This window comes from Ctenopharyngodon idella, chromosome 12 (genome assembly GCF_019924925.1).
Source record: "Ctenopharyngodon idella isolate HZGC_01 chromosome 12, HZGC01, whole genome shotgun sequence".
In the NCBI taxonomy this organism is placed as follows: domain Eukaryota; kingdom Metazoa; phylum Chordata; class Actinopteri; order Cypriniformes; family Xenocyprididae; genus Ctenopharyngodon; species Ctenopharyngodon idella.
The window spans coordinates 17,666,817-17,688,755 of record NC_067231.1 but is presented as its reverse complement, the minus strand read 5'-3'; the positions used below and the strand labels follow the sequence as shown (position 1 = coordinate 17,688,755).

The 21,939-nt window shown below is 38.6% G+C and overlaps 2 protein-coding genes across 2 annotated transcripts in view; one reads left to right on the top strand and one right to left on the bottom strand.

The window, feature by feature from the left end:
- The window catches only part of bmpr1ab (bone morphogenetic protein receptor, type IAb), a 40,329-nt gene extending 34,818 nt beyond the window's left edge, over window positions 1-5,511 (top strand). Inside the window, exons 8-13 of the mRNA XM_051914850.1 lie at window positions 177-312; window positions 561-753; window positions 1,593-1,890; window positions 2,027-2,202; window positions 2,313-2,443; window positions 3,162-5,511. Of these exons, the coding sequence (XP_051770810.1) occupies window positions 177-312; window positions 561-753; window positions 1,593-1,890; window positions 2,027-2,202; window positions 2,313-2,443; window positions 3,162-3,287 (1,060 nt within the window). The 3' untranslated portion in view covers window positions 3,288-5,511. The remainder of the gene's footprint in view (window positions 1-176; window positions 313-560; window positions 754-1,592; window positions 1,891-2,026; window positions 2,203-2,312; window positions 2,444-3,161) is intronic.
- Window positions 5,370-21,582, bottom strand: mmrn2b (multimerin 2b). The gene is made up of 9 exons (XM_051915703.1): window positions 21,528-21,582; window positions 16,587-16,986; window positions 13,346-13,465; window positions 13,155-13,261; window positions 12,909-12,971; window positions 11,315-11,416; window positions 10,135-10,553; window positions 6,556-8,041; window positions 5,370-6,340 (listed from the first exon to the last, which is right to left on the bottom strand). The coding sequence occupies exons 1-9, from the start codon at window positions 21,580-21,582 to the stop codon at window positions 5,922-5,924; spliced, it is 3,171 nt and encodes a 1,056-aa protein (XP_051771663.1). The 3' UTR covers window positions 5,370-5,921.
- Window positions 21,583-21,939: the final 357 nt, after the last annotated feature.

The window sequence follows — 21,939 nt, the reverse complement described above, 5'->3', positions numbered from 1 at the left end:
ACAGGCACACCTGTTTAAGATAGTCAAGGGAATTTAGCACCTTTTGTGCTTGATCTTAATGCATGGATATATACTGTTGCTCTTAGTAATAAGTTACTGATTCGTTTGTGTAACAGCTTCTGTGATGTAACATTGTATTGAATGTGATGATATACTCTGTGTGGCCGTTTCATCAGGTATAAGCTACAGACGGGACGGAGGCGGTACCAAAGAGATCTGGAGAAGGATGAGGCCTTCATCCCTGCAGGAGAGTCTCTCAAAGATCTCATTAGTCAGTCCAGCACTGGCTCTGGTTCAGGGCTCCCCCTGCTGGTGAGGCACCATTTCTGGTGTTTTTCATAAAAAAAAACTACAGGGTTTGAAAGGTCATTGAAAATAGGAATTATCAGAGAATTTTAAAACTGATTTATGGTTATGTAAATGAATACAATTTTTAAAGAGTCAGAGAAAGGTCATGGAAATTTATGGTTATGGGAACCCTTGAAGAATAAATTGTTTTACCACTTGTTTTGAACCATTAAATATCTTAAGTTGAATTGTCCAATTCACTCAATTCACAGGTCCAGCGCACCATCGCTAAACAAATTCAGATGGTGCGTCAAATTGGAAAGGGGAGGTATGGAGAAGTGTGGCTCGGTCGCTGGAGAGGAGAAAAGGTGGCGGTGAAAGTGTTCTTTACCCGCGAAGAAGCCAGTTGGTTCAGAGAGACTGAGATTTACCAAACGGTGCTCATGAGACACGAGAATATACTCGGTAAGTTTTTTTTTTTAAGTGCATTTATATTTTAATATGGAGGGAGGAAACATTTAGCTGGTTTAAGGTAGATTAATATTTTTCACAAATTATAGTTTTGTACACCGATATAAAACATTTAAAGGATTAGTTTACTTCAAAATGAAAATTACCCCAAGATTTGCTCACCCTCAAGCCATCCTAGATGTATATGACTTTCTTCTTTCTGATGAACACAATCGGACTTAATATAAATATCCTGACGCATCCGAGCTTTATAATGGCAGTGAACGGGATGCGGAATGCGTTTGTGTAAAAAAAAAAAAAAAAAAAAAATCCATATTTAACAAGTTATAAAATAAAATATCTAGCTTCTGCCAGACCGCCTTCCGTATTCAACTTACGAAGAAAGTGTAACGCCTCTCGTTGTTCAAAATGCTTACGCTACATCATACATCTGCGGAAGCTAGATATTTTACTTTAAAACTTGTTAAATATGGATATTTTTCTTGCACAAATGCATCACTTCACTTCAGAAGGCCTTTATTAACCCCCGGAGCCGTGTGGAGTATGTTTATGATGGATGGATGAACTTTCTTGAGCTTCAAACTCGTTGGCCCCCGTTCACTGCCATTATAAAGCTTGGATGCATCAGGATATTTATTAATATAACTCCGAATGTGTTCATCAGAAAGAAGAAAGTCATACACCTAGCATGGCTTGAGGGTGAGTAAATCTTGGGGTAATTTTCATTTTAAAGTGAATTAATCCTTTAACATATTTGATATTTTATCTAATCTCGCTGTCTGTTGCTGCTGTGATTTTTGACATTCACACTTCTTCTTCCGGTCTTGCTCCAGGCTTTATAGCTGCAGATATTAAGGGCACAGGGGCATTCACTCAGCTTTTCCTCATCACGGACTACCATGAGAACGGTTCTCTCTATGACTATCTGAAATACACCACCCTGGACACACAGGCTCTGCTGAGGCTTGCCTACTCTGCAGCCTGCGGCCTGTGCCACCTCCACACAGAGATCTACGGCACACAGGGCAAACCTGCCATCGCTCACAGAGACCTGAAGAGCAAAAACATCCTCATAAAGAAGAATGGTACCTGCTGCATTGCTGATCTGGGCCTAGCTGTGAAATACAACAGGTGACACTCTTAAAGCACATACTCATAGATGAATGCAAACAAATGTCCTGGCACACTGGCAATGATTAAGTATACTTCAGCTAGTATGAAATTGTTTGTGATAGATTTATTTTATCTTATTTTGCTTTTATTTTAGTGATACCAATGAGGTGGATGTCCCTCTGAGCACAAGGATGGGAACACGGCGGTACATGGCACCAGAGGTCCTGGATGAAACCCTAAATAAGAACCAATTCCAAGCATACATAATGGCTGATATTTACAGCTACGGTCTCATTGTTTGGGAGATGGCCCGCAGATGCGTGACAGGAGGTACGTATCAGGTTATGATAATGTATATACACTTTTAAAAGTATGTTTGTCTCTCCTTTATAAATATGTAATGGATTTGTTTAAATAATGTCATTTTCTTTTATGTGCAGGTATTGTTGAGGAGTATCAGTTGCCATACTGGGACATGGTACCTTCAGAACCGTCCTATGAAGACATGAGGGAAGTGGTATGTGTTAAAAGCATGCGGCCAGTGGTGTCTAATCGCTGGAACAGTGACGAGGTAAGATCAAGCATCACAGTTCAGTACAACACCACAGATACTATTTTTATCTATCTTGTGTTGACATTCTGTTTAAAAGTTTGGGATCGGCACAATTTTTTTTTTTTTTTTTGATAGGTCTCATATGCTCACCAAGACTCCATTTATTTAATCCAAAATACAGTAACATTCTGAAATGTTACAATTTAAAATAACTGTTTTCTATCATATTATATTTAAAAATGTAATTTATTTCTTTGATGGCGAATCTGAATTTTCAGCAGCCATTACTCCAGTCTTCAGTGTCACATGATCCTTCAGAAATCATTCTAATATGCTGATTTGGAGCTCAATGAACATTTCTTATTGTTATCAATGTTGAAAACAGATGTTCTGCTTAATATTTTTGTGAAAACTGTGATGCATTTTTTCAGGGTTCTTTAATGAATAGAAAGTTCAAACAGTTCAAGCATTTATTTTAAAAATGGAAATCTTTTGTAACAATGTCTTTACTGTCACTTTTGATCACTGTAATTTGCAAATGTGCTTATAAAAAGTAATTTTGTCAACATTTAGGAGTGCATTAGGCATATAGTTGATCTTATTGCTAGATAGATGCTAAAACGCACAAAACCTTTGATATCATGGGGTCTTTAAATATCACTGCATTGTAACCATTTAACAGTTGTGTAAAATGTAACCCTAAAACAACTGGTCTCTTGTCTCCATCTCCACACAGTGCTTACGGGCCATGCTAAAGCTCATGTCCGAGTGCTGGGCCCAAAACCCAGCCTCTCGTCTCACAGCTCTTCGAGTCAAGAAAACACTCGCCAAAATGGTTGAATCACAGGATATCAAAATATGATCAGTTTTCCCTCCATATGCCAGTCCGAGATAAGGCATGGAGATATTTATGCTCACTTTATGAACTATTGCCTCAGTTCCTAGACAGACCTGTGGGAGCGCTGCTGAGCAGAACATTTGCCTCCCTGTCTGGCTGCAATTCCTCGCCCTGTTGCAGTTACGCTCTTAGTGTCATGTAGCACCCTCTGCTGGACAGTATGTGCCATAACGCATCCACGAGGAAGTAAGGACAGTAAGGACAGTTGTTCGACAGGCATCCGTACTCACATCATCCCCATCGCCTCCATTTTTTCCTTCTTCAAGCACTCTTTTATATTGGGAGAGAATTGAAGAGCATATGGTGCTTTCTGTGAAAGCTGTCTAATACAATACATCTGTATGGAGGAGTGGTATGGTGCCACCATTTGACATGGGAGTACAGTAATGGAGCCATTTGGGAGAAGGCTTGAGGCTCTGTTATTGCCTGACTTGAGAGGTGGACATATTTGGGGTGATATTTGAACCGAACCAGCCATATGCTTGGGATGTGCTCCAGTATGGCTAGTGTCACAACATGGCCACTCTGCATTTGGACCATGTGCAGTTTTGGCCACTGAAATGTCAGAGAACGCATCCTATTTAATTCAAATGACCCATATTATCATATATATATATATATATATATATATATATATATATATAAAACATGTCCCGTTAACTACATATTGATATTTTAATTAATAGCCTTTTTGAAGAATTTTTCCTTCAACTGCCTTCCTTTCTGAGAATCTGTCCATTAGATGTTCAAATACAAAACTGGGAGTTAGCGATAAGGTTTTCAAGTAGAAACCTTCCCATATTGCAAAGACCTGGAATAGATATGTTGTTAGAAATAGAAAGTTCAGGTATATTGAGTAATGTGATCATAACTCCAGCTCTGGCCTGAAGAATTCAAGCACCACCAGTCAAATATTGCCAACACTACAGCCATAAAAGATTTATTCATCTAGAAGATATGGTGACTTTTAATCTCCCAGAATGGCAGATCTGATCTGCCTTATCGCAGGCGTCTCGGTGCAAATGGATGCCTACTGCTCCCGAATGCCTCATAACCGTTGTTTTGTTTTATCCTCTAGCCTTCAAGTCAACCTCAGTGTATCACATCTGATTTTTTCAGTGTCAGATTGGATTGCTGTTTTCAATGCCTCATTTTGCCTTGAATCTAATGTCGTGACGCTTGGGAATCATATGACTCATAAATGTCTAATGTGATAGAATAATGCAAATGCATGTGCTATTTATTCATGTCATGTCATATAGTATGAATTATTGTGGTAAGATACTTTTACTTGCAGGATTATTAACACTGACATTCTCAATGTCTTTACTGAGCAGCTCAACCTTACAAATACTAGAAACAGTAAATTTATGACTTTAAAATGAAATTCTACATTTAATGACTTCCTGTGAAAGTGTGGGTGTGAATTATCATTATTTGTCATTGTTCTAATGTGTAAAACTAGACCCTTTATCAATATTTTACTCAAGTCAGGACAGGCGACTTCAGTTCACCTTTCATATTTATATATATATATATATATATATATATATATATATATAAAATATGAAAAGAAATTTTTTCATAACTTATGAGATTGTGAATACATTTTTTGCAAAAGAGCTTAGTCAAAAAATGGAATCACTCTACAATGCATTATTAGCACTTGTGGGAAATGCAGGTTTAACTTTAAAACCAGGGTCCGTTGCCTCGAAAAACAAGTTGGCCATTTCTTGAAGTTGTCTGGGAAATATAATAAATGAAGATCTTATTCCGCTTCTGCGTTTATACAAAGGTACAAGGAAGAAGAGAGACTGGTAAAAACCTTTGCTTTGAAGATTCAGATCTCCCATTGCTTATGTGTGTCTTTTCTCATTGTCTGGGTTGCACTTGTGTTCTCAAGCCTATTCTGTCCATTACAATCATAACAGTTACCCTGTAAAATAACATTTGAACTGATTTAAGCTCATCTGTCTAGATAAATGACTACACAATATTTTGGTCCTAATCGTTTAACGTGTAAGGAAATATGTAAAATGGCCTGAATAATATGAACTTTTTTTAATTGTATTGTGCACAGCATCTGGTTTTAAGAGAGATGCCTTATGTTTACCAAGAAAAGCTGTTCTGTACACAGAATTAGTCCAATGTATCAATTTTTAAGTAAATTACCTTATTTTAGTACACAGTCATGTTTTTTTTTTTTCTTCTTGATTGACATTTGCATTGAATGTGATCATTTGAATGCATCCATTATTGGACTATTGGTACCTTTTGTTTATTCATATCACCTCATAGTAACTGGTTTCCATACTGTGATGCTTGCCTTATTATTAGATCCTCCACATTTTAAAGACCAACAGAAGGACTTGTATTTGTATTTTTCTGGTATATAACTGTCTTCCCCTTATTTCTTTAACTTACCCTGTTTTCTCAGTAATATTCCAGAGCCAGTTACAAAACAATATTTCAACAAGAATTTTTGGCACCTTCAAGAAGAGGATGCATGCATACAAATTACAGTATGTCTGGCAGTGACGCACAGTGCGACAGACTTGAGTGTATCCTCCCATGCCTTTGTCGCTCACCCAGATCTTTTCACAGCATGTCCTTGTGCTCTGTAATGAAGAGCAATAGTCCAGACAGTGTGTTATCCCCAGGCTGCGCTTTTCGTAATGATCCATGCATCAATTCTAATGTAACTGTCTCCCCTCGCCGAAGCTCCAGCAAAGAGGCTCGGCTCACTGGTCCCCTCTTTTCCCCTTGTTCCTGTCTGATGGAGGCCACTGGAACTCCACCACGCTTCAGTACAGCCAATGAAAGGCCTCTCTCAAAGTCTAAGGTCACTAAAAAGAGATAGAGTCCCGTCTCAGGGGCCTGGAACACCCCTGATGTAGGATTAAAAGTACCACCGTAGTTCACAGCCACATTTTTTGATGCAAGTTTCCCGTTTGGTCCTATTCTGTAGTCCAGGCTTGTGATGAACACCACGGGGGGATGTAGTAACTGAGCATGTTCTAAAGAGATAAAATTATTTTGATGATTTGTTTTGGTAAAAATGTATACTTTTCAGGTACAGAAAACTGCCTTGTCATGATGTAGTTTTAGTGTTGTCCATTGAGGGGCAGTGTTGTTGTGTGTACACTATGCAGGCCTTTCAGTACCAAATTTCTTCATTCATGTTTAAAACTAATAGCCAATGAAAAAAAACTGTATAATTGAGATCTCTTACCTGTTTCACCGTGTCTTTTGCTTCGCACACTGGAAGTATTTTCTTCTCTTTTCATCTGTTCTTGGTTTTGGTGCCCCCTCCTCCTCTTTCCTTCTTTCTTTCTCACCAGCCTCCAAACTTCATCTAGGTTCAGGCTTCTAGTCGTGCTGACTAGTTCTTCTGTATTACTGAAAAGTTTTTGAAACATTCTCAAATGATCCTCTAGGCTTCGACGTAGGGATGCTATATCTGCTTGCAGTTCCAGAACAGAACCACCAGGGGGCTCAGTGCAGTTGCCACAGCGCTCTTCCAACATGGTTATTCTACCTGCTAACTGCTCCACCTCTTTTCCCAGACTCCAGAAGTCACTGACCGAGTAATCCACATCCTCCTCTCCAGTCAAAGGTTCTAATGAGGACTGGTAACTTCCAGCGTCCTTCACAAGGTTCTTTGTGGCGGTCCCCTCCGAGTATGTCACCGGGTCATCGTTATTCATCTCATCTCCGTCAGGATGCTTTCTCCGAAGAGAATTCAGACTCATATCATGTGTCTCAATCTTTTGCTGCATCACATGCATTCTCTGTAAAAGATCTGGGATACTGAACTCTTTCTTTTGGTTATGTGACCAGCGTGTGAATTCCAAGACCTCTTCTCCAAGTAGCACTTCCAGGACATTAGAGTGGCGTACAGCATCATTTAGGAGGGAAGAGAAGGTGGCTGATAGGCCTCGAATTTCAGCCGACTTGTTCTCGTCCTGCTCTCTCAAGCCTTTTATCTCCTGCTGGCTGTCCAGGAGTGAAGCCTGTAGCTGAGAAATACTGTCATGAAGACTCCTGCTTCTGCTCTGCTCAAAGGCCAATGATTCCTTCATATTCAGCAGGCCCTGATGAAGATCCTCCATTTCAGTGACCTGAATCCTATCTAGATCTGCCTCCTCAAGTGCAAGTCGGTTCTGTCTTGTTAAATGTGTCACGTTAGCCACATCCAGCTCCAACCTAGCTAGTGAACTGACAATCGACTTGCAGCTACAGGCCTGCTCTGAAATTACCGAATCATTTCTTTGTAGTTGATGATAGATGTTGTCCAGGTCAAGCTCAATTTCTCTCAACTGACCCTCATGTGCGCTTATGTTAGATGTAAGCTCACCAATGCTGTTGAGCACCCTGACGCGATTAGCCTCCACCTCCAGACCAGTCTCTGCAAAGTGGACCTCATTGCGTTGTTTGACCTCTTCTAGGCTCTGTCCCAGGATCAATAAGTCTCTTTGCAGATCCTTGATCATTCTAGCAGAATCCTTTGAAGTCTCAGACAAGCTGCTGAGCTGCACAGAGTTACTTTGTGCCTTCTCATCTAGCCGAGTGATGGCCTCCCACACTCCTGACACTTGTGTTGGCTGACCTCCACTCAGATTGACAAACTCAGCATGCTGTCTCTGCAGTGCCTCTTCCAGCCCATTCTGGCCAAGTCTCACCTCCTCAACCATTTCAGTTAGTGACTGGAGATTCACCTGTTGGTATAAAACAAAAAAAGATTTATGCTCTGTTTCAATGTTATAAAGGGTTAGTTCAACCAAAAATGAAAATTCTGTCATTAATTACTCACCCTCATTTCATTCCAAAAGACTTTCGTCCATCTTCGGAACACAAATGAAGATCTTTTTGATGAAATCTGAGAGCTTCTGTCCCTCCATAGACAGCTATGTAACTACCACTTAGACGCTTCAAAAAGTTCATAAAGAGATCGTAAAAGTAATCCTTATGAATTGAGTGGTTTAGTCCAAATTTTCTAAAGAGGCACAATCGCTTTATATGATAAACAGATAGATTGAATTTAGGCTTATATTTACTTATAAACATTCATCAACTCACACATCAATTGTGGTAAACGGAAGCTCAAGCATGTTTGCTTGAAATGTGCAAGAACCAATGAGGTTCGTTCTCGTGTGATACGCAGCATGTTTGAGCTTCTGCAAAAGGTTTGTTCTCACGCGTCAAACCAGTTTCGGTTGAGCTTCTGTTTATGTTTGCTGATCAATGTTTATATGTGCCTTAATTCAATCTGTTCATCATATAAAGCGATTGAGTCTCTTCAGAAAACCACTAAACCACTCAATTCATATGGATTAGTTTTACAATGTCTTTATGAACTTTTTGTAGCGTCAAAGTTAGTTATATGGCTGTCTATGGAGGGACAGAAAGCTATCAGATTTCATCAAAAATATCTTAATTTGTGTTGCGAAGATGAACGAAAGTCTTACGGGTTTGGAACGCCATGAGGGTGAGTAATTAATGGCAGAATTATCATTTCTGGGGGAAGGGTGTACTCACACTAGGCACGGTTGCCTTGCACCGTCTCCTGGTGCGATTGTCCCCCCTCCCCTACTGGCCCGCACTCACAATGCACCTAACGTTCCGGGCCGGAGCACGCTTACATGTTTTTGTTTTGAAGGAAAGCACTTTCACTAATAGACTGTGATCATTTATGCCGCGCAGCGATTTTCACTTGATTGTGCTGCACGTATCAGAAGATTATTATGGAGACAGCTGACGTTTATAGAGGAATTTGCAGCTTTACTCGCAAACTACAATTTCTGTTCATCAATAAGGTGAGAACCAGACCCGTTATAAACCTAAATAATCTCAATTTAGTTAAATTAATCGAGAAGTGTACTATCCAAGTAAGATGTTTGCTGTCGTAATGATGACATAGCGCACACAAGAGTAGTAGCTGTTCCGTGCTCCGGCGCGTTTAGCGATCACACTACATGCGTACCGAGCCCAACTGAACCATGCTCTGGCCCACCTCTTAGGGTGTACTCACACTAGGCGCTCTGAACCGTGCCCGAGCGCGTTTGACCCCCAAAGCCCGGTTCGTTTGACTAGTGTGATCGCTCCGAACCGTGCCCGGGCACGGTTCATTTAGCCGGCCCTGGCCTGCTTGGAAGAGGTGGGCCAGGGCACGGTTCGGTTGGGCTCGAGTGTGGTTCGCATGCAGTGTGAGCGCTAACCGTGCTGGAGCACGGAACGGCTGCTACTTTTGTGTGCACTACTGTCATCATTACGACGGCAAACATCTTTTTTTACTACTTTGATAGTACACTTATCAATTCATGTAATTAATTCGAGTGTATTTGGGTTTATCACGGGTCTGATTCTCACCTTATTGATAAACAAGAATTGTAGTTTGCGAGTAAAGCTGCAAATTCCTCCATTAACGTCAGCTGTCTTTGTAATCCTCTGATACGTGCAAGTGAAAATTGATGCGTGGCATAAATTATAATATATTTCTTCCTGTTTTCTTCCATTCAAAAAGTTGCATCCTATATGACGTAAGCGTGCTCCGGCACGGAACGTTAAGTGCAGTGTGAGCGCAGGCCAGCGGGGGAGTGGGGAGGGGGGACAATCACGCTCGGGCTCGGTTCTAGGCAACCGTGCCTAGTGTGAGTACACCCTAAGTGGGACGGTTAAATGAACCACGTCCGGGCACAGTATGGAGCGATCACACTAGTCAAACGAACCAGACTTTGGGGGTCAAACACGCTCTGGGCACGGTTCAGATCGCCTAGTGTGAGTACACCCTTAGAAGAACTGAATAAATGACCTGTGCATCCTGATTCTGACTGATCCGATCATCCATCTCTTCCTTCAGTTTCGTTAGGTTGTGTTTCAGCAGTTCTTGTTGGGTCTGAAAGGCCCTCTCCATCTGGTCTTTCTGTGCATCCAATTGGGATTTCATTTGGTCGATCTGGAGATGGCTGTACTCTAGGCTCTTCTCAATAGATCCACTATGACCTTCACCCCTGCTGATGGATCTGTTGTCTTCCTGTTCCTTCCGCAACTGCTGCAAGTCCTGAGACAGTGTGTCCACCTCACTGGAAAGATGCTCCAGTGTTTGATTGAAGCTTTCCAGCACTGGTTGAAGCTGACTCATCATATTTGACATTAACCGATGCATTGACAGCAGAATTGATGAATCAAGAAATGGCAGAGGCTGAGAGGTATGGATCCCTTCTTTGGCACCTGGAATATCGATAACAAGCCTCTTTAATGTTGGAGACATACTGTACAATTACAGATATTAACAAGAGAAAATGGTAAAAGAACTCAGTTTGTTACTTGTGTGACATATTAAATACGCATTTAAGATGTCTTTATGTCTTATGCATATTGATTCATCACACAGCCAAGGAAATAGCTCTAAATCGCTGTTCTCAGCCCGACAGTCTTTCTGCCAGAACAGAGTCCCTAGAGGATATCATTGTGCCTGACAGACCCTACATGAGCTTTTATGGTGTTTTCATCAGGAATAACCTTTTCCTTACAAGCCTCCTAAACAAACACATCTCACTATGTTACTGAATATCTGAATAAGTACAACTAATGTATTTTTGATGGATGTTCCTGTATAGGTTTTAATTGCATTTAAAGATATGAGCTCATTTGCTAGATAACATTTCTTTGACTGAGGCTAGACTCAGAAGATATAAAGTCCTTTTCAAACTGCTATTCCATGACTCATCCTGACCATGTGGTTTCATGATGACTTTTTGCCCTTCTTTCTTAATCTCCTTCCGTCTGCCTGTATCTCTGGGTAATTGCATCATGCTGGAGTTTGTTTATAAGAAAGAGAGGATATCCTCCAGAGGAAGACGTCATTGTTTAAGTAGTCGTGCCATTCAGTTTAGGGTGGTAAAATCTCACAGTATGCCTATACTGTAATGTGTCCATCTAAATGTTTTCCTGTGTGCCTGTGTTTGCTGGGCACAGATCCCGTATCTTACCAACAGGGCTCCGGTTTGGTGAAGAACCATGAATGGGAGCCTCTTGTAGAGGTTTGTCAGCCCAGCTTCCGTCTTCCAATAGGTCTGTTTCCATTTTACCTTCTACAGAAAAACACATTTTGTTTGGAGGGAGAATGTGGGAAGGAAGTTGACCACAACATTGTGAGTCTGAGGGTAAATATGCTCATATGCTCAGTTTAGAGGGGTTATTTTAGCCCTTAACGACTTAACATGCTTAAAATACTCTACCAAAAGTTACATTTAATGACCCAATATTACAGAATATTATGAAACTAAATATTATTTTTACTGAGAATAATCCTTTTTTTCCATGATATCAGGCTTAAGTATTTGGCACACATAAGACTCTCATAAACACACAATGGGCCCTATCATACATTCAGCGCAATGCGGCGCCAGGCGCGACGCAAGTGTTTTTTTGCTAGTTTCAGCCCGACGCAGTTATCATTTTCACGTCCTGTGCCACTTTGTTTAAATAGCAAATGCATTTGCGTCCATTTGTGTGCCCATGGGCATGTTGGTCTGAAAACGAGGTGTGTCCAAGCGCATAGTTGGCACATTGCTATTTTGAGTCAACTGAAACCTGGTGTAAAGTCAATGGCGCAATATTTTTATTTATTATTATTTTTATTTATTATTTATTTATTTTATTTATTTATTTGTTATTTAAAGAGCACATTAGTAATATGCGCGCGTACACTCTGTTTATTACACACATGGGGCGCGCAGCAGCACACACACATGCCAAATATTAGAAAATAAAAGGATTCCAATGTAAAAGATTATTACTGTGTGCATAAAGATAAAAATGCTTTGGTGGAATCCGGCTTTTCCCGTTGATGGTCTGCTCACACGCTTTAACCTCGCACACGAGCAGATCCGTCTGCTTGTGCCATGGTGCGAGCGCAACTGGCTTTTAAAGGGAATGGGAGATGAGATTCTGATTGGTTTATTGCACTTTACAACCAAAACACACCCATTACTCATTAAGAGAATAGGGACAACCCTTTTAGAATATGTCCCGGGTGCGCCGACCATTTTTCTCATCCTTAAACTAGCAAAAGTGGATTCGGACATGTCCTAAGTGCCCAATAGGGCCCAATGACTTTAGATTTTAAAGAACGGCTAAAGACTGTACTTTAAAATGTTTCCAATAAAGTACTATCAATGTGATTTGTTAAACTGCAAGATGGACGAGGGGTTTACAGAATCAATTTTAAGGCATGGGGGCACATAAGATGGCTTCTTTTAACAGTCTGGGAAAATGTTCTGCCGTCAAAATATTCACCTCTAGGACCTTTTTGAAATTTGGAAAACATGACTGTAAGTTGTTGTTTTTCTTCTTAAACGTAATTGTTGCTTTTGCCTCTTGGCATAGGGCACTGCTTCTACAGCTATCCCGAGTGCCAGCTGACTTTTCCTTTCCTGTTGAAGGACACTCACTGAGCCAGAGGCCTGCTGGACATTTCCTCTGTTTGTCAGAAAGGTTGTTTTAAAGAAGCAAACTTGCAGAAAGAGGAAAGGTATGAAAGGTTAAAGTTAAAGCCAGCCTTGCCCAAAACAACAGACTTGCCTGAGTTGCCTTTGTCATTAACCTCAGACTCTGAAGAATGTTTCTCGTCCTCTGGAGGTTTGTCTGGAAAAGAAAGATAAAGAGGAAGCAACAGATGAGTCACCAAAACTGAATGGGCAGCTCAACTTATGTGTTCCTTTTGAAGTGGCTGAAGAGCAACAGGTATACTCCTAACATATTTTAAATATAAATGCTTTTGTTGTGTGAAAACGATTGTATCCAGACCTATTCCTGGAGATATGTTACCTTTTTCCAGACAGTTGTATCCTCCATAGCCTGGGCAACACTTCCAGTGTATAGAAGAAAGTGCTATCTGCTTCTGCTTGTACACAGGCCCTGAGGGTTGCCTATACCTGATCATGAGCATCATCATCAATAAAGCAAAGCATATTTTTGAGAAACATAAGATATGAGGTTGAGTTTATGAGGTGACTCACGTGATTTGACAGTCAGGAGCTCCATCGGGACAGGGGTTCACTGATTTCACTGTTTGAGTCTCTGTAGCACAGAGTACAGCTGTGGTGACCACACGGTGATTTACATACGCACACCAGTTTCTGACAGGAGAGAGGAGGTTTAGAATGATAAAAGAAAAAAACAAGGGAAAATTGAAAGTTGAAAGCAGACATTACAGCAAATCACAGACTGATGAAGATCTTGAGCCCCTGTGTTTTCCTGTTGTACCCTTCCCAAAGCTCACAGCAAGATTTTATCGCTGAGCGAAAAATGTTTTATGTTGTTCTATTGGCACGTTCATTGTTTGTTTTTAGCTTTCTGTTGTATCAGAGAGAATCTGATGTGCACACATTGATTACAATGTTTACACATGCTCAAGCTTATTTTGACAAGTCTGTGTTTTTCTGTGGTGTAGTATTTCGTAAACATACAGTAAAGTACACAAAACGTATTCTGCAAAAGTGACCTAGTTTGCAGTGTTGCAGGAGTTCCTGTCAAACACTGAAACATATGTTTGAAAAGGTGGCAACTGTTTTCAAGTTGCATACCGTTTTGCACAGACTCAGAGGAGAGTTCAGGGTTCTGTTCCCGTTATTAACATAAGAACTGAAGTACATAAAAAAGATTTTTCCTCACAATTCTCTTTCTGCTGCCTGTTGTTCAGCTTATTCTAGTGAAGCTTATAAAACACATAGTTTCTTTCCCTCAAATGACTTTGAGGCATTTCTTAGGGGCTATTACATTAAATTATAAAAAAGTGCTCAATTGAGGCAGATGCATTTTTTTATCCAATAACAAGACATGCGCTTGTACTACAATGGAAACATACAGTATATACCCAATAAATCCCTCAATGCGCAACAAAAAAGTAGTGATTTTGCCTCAACAGATCATGTGATCAGAAAAATAACTGCGCTAACCAGTGGTCCAATTTCATTACACAGCATCTCAAATGTTGGTTTGGTCATTCTAAAATGACTGAGCCAAAATCTGTCAACAAAATGGTTGGGTGTAATTACGTCCCCAAACACCAGGCATCTGCCTCTGAACGTAGCAACTTCCATTTTTATTATTTCTCAGAAAGTGATGATTTTATTTTATTCGAAAATCTTTTAGATGATGTCCCAATTTTGCGCATAACTTTGGATGGAAACATAGTGTCTTAAAACCGCAAAGTGCGTTGAAAATGTTAAAGATGTTTGTCAAATGCATTCTTTGCTTATACGCATATTTATTAAAAAAAAAAAAGAAAAAAAAAGGTGCAGATGGACACAATGCATCCTATGTGAATGGCCCATAAGTTTATATGAATATGCACTAGGACATCTTGACTGGTATGACGTTTCTCCATTTTCTCAGCATCAGGATGTGCATTTTTAAGACCGTTTGTCAAGGTAAAAACAGCTAAGTTTTATAACATGTCTCCATTCTGTTAGGTGTTTTAAAATGCAAGAGCACGCCCTGTATGAACGGCTCATTACTTCTGCTTTTTCAACTGACCCTCCTTTGTGCATCCGTTTCAGGAACAAAGAGATTAGATATAAGTGGGCTGTCCTGTTTCCTTTCGTTGCCACCTTGAACCATAGACCCTTTGTCCAGTAAAACATCAGCCCCTATCCAGCCACTGATTCAGTCATTTTGACTGAATGTCTGCCGCTTTATGGTTTTATCGTTAATCTGTCTCAATGTACCCACATCTGAACATCCTTCATCATCCACCTTTCTTTCATCTTCACCCTTCTTTTTATCTCTCTTTTATTTTTCTTTAAACACCTAAACACTTTTGATTAGCACTCCTATGTCTTTTCTGGACACAGCTGGTGCTCATATTCTTTTGTTATAGTCCAGACTAAAAGGTAAATGCCCTTGAAAACTGCTAGGGGTACCTGTCCTCTGCCTCGCTGTTAAGCTGTGGTGAGCATGCCCAGTCCGGTCTAATTCCTCTCACTGAATCTCATCCTCAAGAAATCGACAGAGAGCTCTCAAAGAAAGCTACTGTGTGTGACTTAAATATCAGCTAACACATCTAAGACAGAGTTAGACTATAGAAGTGGATGGTTAAATATCTGCATCACAAGCTACCCTCCTATACATATAGGCCCCCTCAGCAGTATGTGTATATTGGATATCACATCATTGGAACTCAGTTACATGATACCTTCCCAGATTAGATCACTGAAGCCCAGCTTGTATCTTCATTGTAAGATTATTGTAATTAAGCCTCTCAGGCAAATTCATTTGCTTTTTCTTTCTCAGAACAGAGGGAGAAAGCAAAGGACTTTAGTCAGGGTAAACGGCATTTTTAATACGATACTAATTAAAACAAGGCTGCGTGGGATACATGTACAGTCTGTTCAGTGGATCATACTGTTCTCTCAGTAGCAAATAAATAAATAAATTCCAGAGAAAATATAATATCAGTCAAAGGTTTGGACACACTTGACTTGAATTTGTTTCTCATGATCTTAAAGGTTTATGCTTAAATGCTTGAAATTAGTTTTGTAGACAAAAACATGTATGAATTACAAAACAAAATTTTAAATTAACTTAATGAAAAATATTTTTTATAATATTAAAATTTATTACAAAAATTACCATTATTTTATAATTAAAATCTATTTTAATAAAATAATATTTTATTTTATTATTTATTTTATTTTATTTTTATTTTAGAAATGAAATGAAATGAATAGTTGGACCAGATAGAAAAGGAAAAGCAGCCAACAAGAGGAAAAACATCCCATGATGCATCTCATTAAGCTGAAAGAATGGTTAGAGTTGTGACACTTGGCAACTTTGCTTTGAAAAAATTCAAAATAAAATAGTTGGTTTATAACTATTTTTTGGTCACTAAAAATGTCTACTTTCATTTCGGTTATTTTAAATATATAGTAATAATTTAAAAAAAATGGCATGTCCAGACTTCTGAAAAGTAGTGTAAAGCAAGGGTTCTAAAAATTAGAGATGACTTATAAGACTTTTAGACTTGTATTTTATTGAACAGACAAATATATCCTTCAAATCCTTTGTATAATCCACATCAAATTAAATATTCTGATAGCTTTACAATAAAGTTCAGTTGGTGAACATTATAGTTAATGCACTAGATATGGTGAGCTATGAAAAACAACAGACATCATGGGATGTTCACACAAAAAGGTGCATCATGGGATGTTCACACAAAATTTTATATATAGTTTTAAATATGCCCAGTTGACTCACCCTCTTTTTTCAGGTTGATGTATAGTCTCTTTTGAGGGGGGTGCTGAGTTTTGAGGTGTGCCATCTGGAGGCACTGGGATGCTGTGATGTTTATGTGGCATCCCAAAGGTGCCAGGCATATGATGTCCCCTTCCTCTAGCCCCCACAGCTTCCTCTTCCTCCACGTCAGGGTCCCTGGCTCTCACTTCACTGTGGCAGCTCAGAGAGTTCAGCACGGCCAACAGCAGCAGAGGCAGAGTCTGGGCCATCTTGCTTTCCAGAGGTACTGAAAGTCTTCCTCCGGATGGCAGTTTTAAAAGTAGCCTTAAACAATCCTGGAAACTCCCCACCCCTCTCTCCTTCTCTCTCTCTCTCTCTCTCTCTCTCTCTCTCTCTCTCTCTATCCAAACCAGCCAGTATCCTCACCAGTATGTCTCTCTCCCTCTCAGTTCCCACTCCCCCTCGCTCTCGCTCCCTCCTCTCTCTTGACGGTATCAACACCCTCTAACAATAGGAGGAAATCTGTCGCTTGCTAACAACCATAAATCCATGTATTGCGCTACTTGCAATTTTACGGCACCCTTACATACACAAGCACACACACTGCAGTCTAATGCATGATGCTTCTTTGCATGAAAATGGTTGAGTTTCATGTTTATACTTTTATACTTAAAGGATTAGTCCACTTTCAAATTAAAATTTCCTGATAATTTACTCACCCCCATGTCATCCAAGATGTCCATGTCCTTCTTTCTCCAGTCGAAACGAAATTAAGGTTTTTGATGAAAACATTCCAGGATTATTCTCCTTATAGTGGACTTCAATTGATCCCAAACGGTTGAAGGTCAGTTTCACTACAGCTTCAAAGGGCTTTAAACGATACCAGACGAGGAACAAGGGTCTTATCTAGCGAAACGATCGGCCATTTTCTAAAAAAACAAAACAAAAAAACTAAAATGTATATGGTTTATAAACACTTATTCTTAGCTCTGGTTTATAAACGCAATTGCTTCCGTCAGAACGCACTTCCGTATTCTTCAAAAAGCTTACGCTGTATGTCCTACGCCTTCCTATTTTACTTACGGAAAAAAACAGAACTGGCGCTGCGTTCGTTCCGTAAGTTGAATAGGGAGGGTCTTTCCAAAGCGGCGTTTCATTCATAGATTTTATCAGTAGGCTAGGCTATGTGTGATCACTAGGATTTAAAAAGGTAATAGGGTTCAGTTCATTAACATCAGTTACATTAGGTGTAATGAACTAACAATGAACAATATAATTTGATTACACTTTATTTTAAAGTGATATTGTCACAATGTAATTACACTAAGTATTGAGTAATATAAATAAACATACTTACTGTAGGGTTAATGTTAGGTTTAGGATTTGGTTTAGGGTTAGTTACTGTTATTTACTGTTATTACTATAGTAAGGACATGAAACGTGTAACTATGTCATCTTAAAATAAAGCATTAGCCGGCATTTGTTAATCTACAGTATGTTGATGTTCATTTCTACATAAATTAATACATTTTAACATGTCAAATTGTATAAATGAGTTAAAGTATTTTGAATGAACATGATTTAACAATGAACAATAGCATGTTTGTTCAAAAATTAGCATTAATCTATTTTGTTTTTCATAGCTCACCATCTAGTGCATTAACTAATGTTCACCAATTGAACTTTATAATAAAGCACTAACCTTACACTTGAAAATAAAGCTTCCAAAAGGGGGGTTTCACAGCGATGCCATAAAAGAACCATTTTTTTTTTTCTGAATATGAATAATTTAATAATCTAAAGAACCTTTTTCTACTATAAAGAAACTTTTGTGCAATGGGAAGGTTCCATGGATGATCTTTATGGATTCATATGCGTTATGTTTAAGAGTATATTTATATTCTGTGGCTCAAAACGTGGTTTGCAAAAGAAACAAAAAATAAAAATAGATGTCAGCGCAGCAATATATATGCTGTGTTTCCAGTCCAGAGATTGTCTGCAGTGATAAATAGCAAGTTTTTATAACACACAAGAGCCCTTGTTCTTAGCGCTGACCCCATTTCATAAACCATGCCTCCCAAACTCCATCCTCGGAGCAGACATCAGCTGCTCTTTCTCAGCCGGGAGTGAAAACATCCCACCTACCAAAAGGTCGGACTAGATTTAGAGTGCTTGCAGTGGGGGTTTGCATAGAGAGAAGGAGGTATTGTCAAACTAAGAAGGCATTTTCTCTGTGGTGTGGTGGTCCTCAGGGTCTCTGGCTTCATGTCTGCGTCTGACTGCCTCAACAGTGTACAGCTCAGCTGTGACAACAAACAGGGGGTCTCCTTCAAGCCCAGCACTCAGTCTGTGCTTCACAGTGTGACTTCCTGTTAAAGTCTGTTAGGCTGACCGGACCTTGAGCAGGCTTTATACTTACTTAAGAGTAGGAGGATGATATTGTTGACTCGATTATCTAACTATTATTAATTTAGGGATGTTGTGATAAGAAGGACATTTTTAGTGCTGGACATGTTATAATTTAAGTTTCTAAGATAAGTAGTGTAAAACTAACTAGCTTTATGAACACTTTGATCTATGTTAAGACACATTTAGCTAAAAAGAAATTCTTGTCTTTAACAAATTAGTCATGTTTCATGACTCCTTTTTTTTTTTTTTCTTGGTACTTCACTATACTAATGATCAGATCCACATGTATTTTTGTGAGTGGATATGCATTGCTAAGGACTTCATTTGGACAACTTTAAAGGCGATTTTCTCAATATTTTGATTTTTTTGCACCTTCAGATTCCAGATTTTCAAATAGTTGTATCTTGGCCAAATATTGTCCTAGCCTAACAAACCATGTCAATGGAAAGTTTATTTATTCAGCTTTCAGATGATGTATAAATCTCAATTTCAATAAATTGACACTTATGACTGGTTTTGTGGTCACATTTGGTCACTCGCGGCATTCAGTAGTCAGATTATTTCCTAATATTTGAAACGCTGTATATCAGTCCAAAACCAACTCTATACTTTCATGACTCACTGTAGATTCACTCCCTCCATCTTGCATCTTGATAATAATGAAAATGACCTCTGATGACTTCAACTTTAATATTATTGTAAAACTTTTGAAGTGTTATTGCTAACAGACAGTTGTTTTGTTGCCTTATTAATAATCTGTTTTTTAGGCCTTTTAGTATAAATATAAAAACTCCCTCCTTCAGGTCTACCCTTACGTGTGTTGTTTTGTTGTGAAATATTTTATGTTTTTGTTTTGTTTTTTTTAAAGTAAATGTAAAAATAACTTGTATATTGTTAATATTTAAGATGAACACTGGGTAGAAGCAATTTTAAAATGTGAGTATAAAATATGACACGTCATGCTTTTCAGGATATTTATTTGTACATCTCTCAATCGTTTATTGCATTGCATTATGTTTTGCTTCCCACATTTAAAACTTCAGTGCTTTGATAATAAAACTAAGCATTTAAATATAATCTTACTAAGACATTTTATTGAGACATAGAGTGACAACTGATATGTAAATGCATTTTAAGTAGTCTTCTATACTATTATGAAGATCTCATTGCAAACTGTCAGAATTTCATCTTACTTTTTGGCCATATAAATATCAGTAACTGAACCAAATTTCATATTTTTGCTTTGGGCCACTGAATAAAACTGAGTTGTTTTTCTCCTCCTCGAGTATGAGCTCTATAATCTATTTTATTATACTATATGTGTCATTATTTCACATGTCAGGCTTTACAGGGTTATGAAAATATTCAAGTAAGATGAAAATAATTTAATATTCAGTAAAGCAATATCTCATGGCCATGTGTATTTATTTGGTGAGTAGCCTTAAGTGAGATAATGTACAGTCAGGCGGGTTTTACCACAAAATAAGCACAATATCCATCTACATTTTTCAAACTTCATCCTTTCATTTGCTTTCCTGTAGTTTTAAGTGGGATCAGTGATCATCACATGATGTCAGCTCAGTTCCAATGGGAAAAGCCAGCATGCAGAAAAACATACAGTGTATGCCATAAAAGCATGTTCTGACTGGCATGTGTTTGTTTTCAGTAGAAGAACAGAAAACAGCTGGTATACTCACCTGCAAATCACTGGCAGGGAGGTGAGATGCCTTCAGATTCATTTCTGTGTGATAGTGTTCCTCTGTTGAGTCTCTGATCCTTTGAGCTCTTCTGACAGTGCAGTATCAGCTTATTCTCAGCTCTCAGTTATGTCATGCTGGCAGAAGAACAGCACAGATATTGACTACACAGCAGTCTACAGCCTGATGAATGCTTCTGTTCTCTGCATGCTTATGACATGTTAAGTACTGTGTATCATTTCCCAATTGTAATCTGACATCAGAGTAGAAATACTTCCTTTGCTTACCCCCTTCTTTACTATGTGCTCTTTTGATCAATCATAGTCTTGTTTTGGGTTTTATTTTTGCACTCAAAGAGTGAATTAATGTTTTATTAATGATGTCATTCATAATTCATCACTGGTGATGTCTGCATTATTCAAGGAGGACTCCATTACTACAGTATATTTCATTAGTTATTCAGGCAAACTGCTCAGCTTGATGTTTTTTAAACTGAGCTTTTCCATTAGAAGATTTTGTTTCATTAATAATCTTAATTTATGTGTACACATTTAGTACTTTTTATATTGTGTTTAATGTATTACACAATTGTTAATCTACTAGACCACAACCAAAATTCTTTAGTTACCAAATATATATATATATATATATAAAAACTCATCTTGTATGGTTCATTATTGTCTCATATATAATGTGTTGCATGTCATTCCAGATCAGTCTAGTTACTCATGTAGAATGTCATGGACCAGAATATATCGTTCATAGCCTGTAAACTGTTTAATCTCACATAAACAGCTGACCATCTGACGCACAGCAGAGTGGGAGAGCAACCCTGTCTGATTCCATCAGAGATTACTGCTCTCAGGCCTCAGGGGTCCTTCACAGCCTCTATTTCCTGTGTCAATCATCATTCTGTGGTCCTTAACCAATCCACAGCCACCAGGTGGGTTGATATTTACTATCATCATCCAATCACATCGCATCACACCAAAGAATTCCTGCTGAGCTGTGACTTTCAGCTGACTATTCTTATATTTTTAGCATGGAAAGTAAGGAATGATTCAGCTGTTTTTGTTTGATTTTTCACAGTCTATTTGCAGGTCTGCAGCAAATACAACATATTGTTTAAATTTTCCCAAAACAGTGGTATTGTTAACCCTATATATCTTAACATATATATATATATATATATATAGATAGATATATATAGATATATATAGATATATATAGATATATATAGATATAGATATATTACTGTATACTATTTT

What these genes read in the sequence shown, in the direction of transcription:
- mmrn2b (XM_051915703.1), bottom strand. Translation starts at nt 21,582, where the DNA reads ATGATGATTGACACAGGAAATAGAGGCTGTGAAGGACCCCTGAGGCCT. An exon ending in GCTCCTGACTGTCAAATCAC is followed by an intron (nt 13,262 to 13,345) that starts GTGAGTCACCTC and finishes GCTCATGATCAG; the next exon opens with GTATAGGCAACCCTCAGGGC. An exon ending in ATACAACTGTCTGGAAAAAG is followed by an intron (nt 12,972 to 13,154) that starts GTAACATATCTC and finishes TTTCTTTTCCAG; the next exon opens with ACAAACCTCCAGAGGACGAG.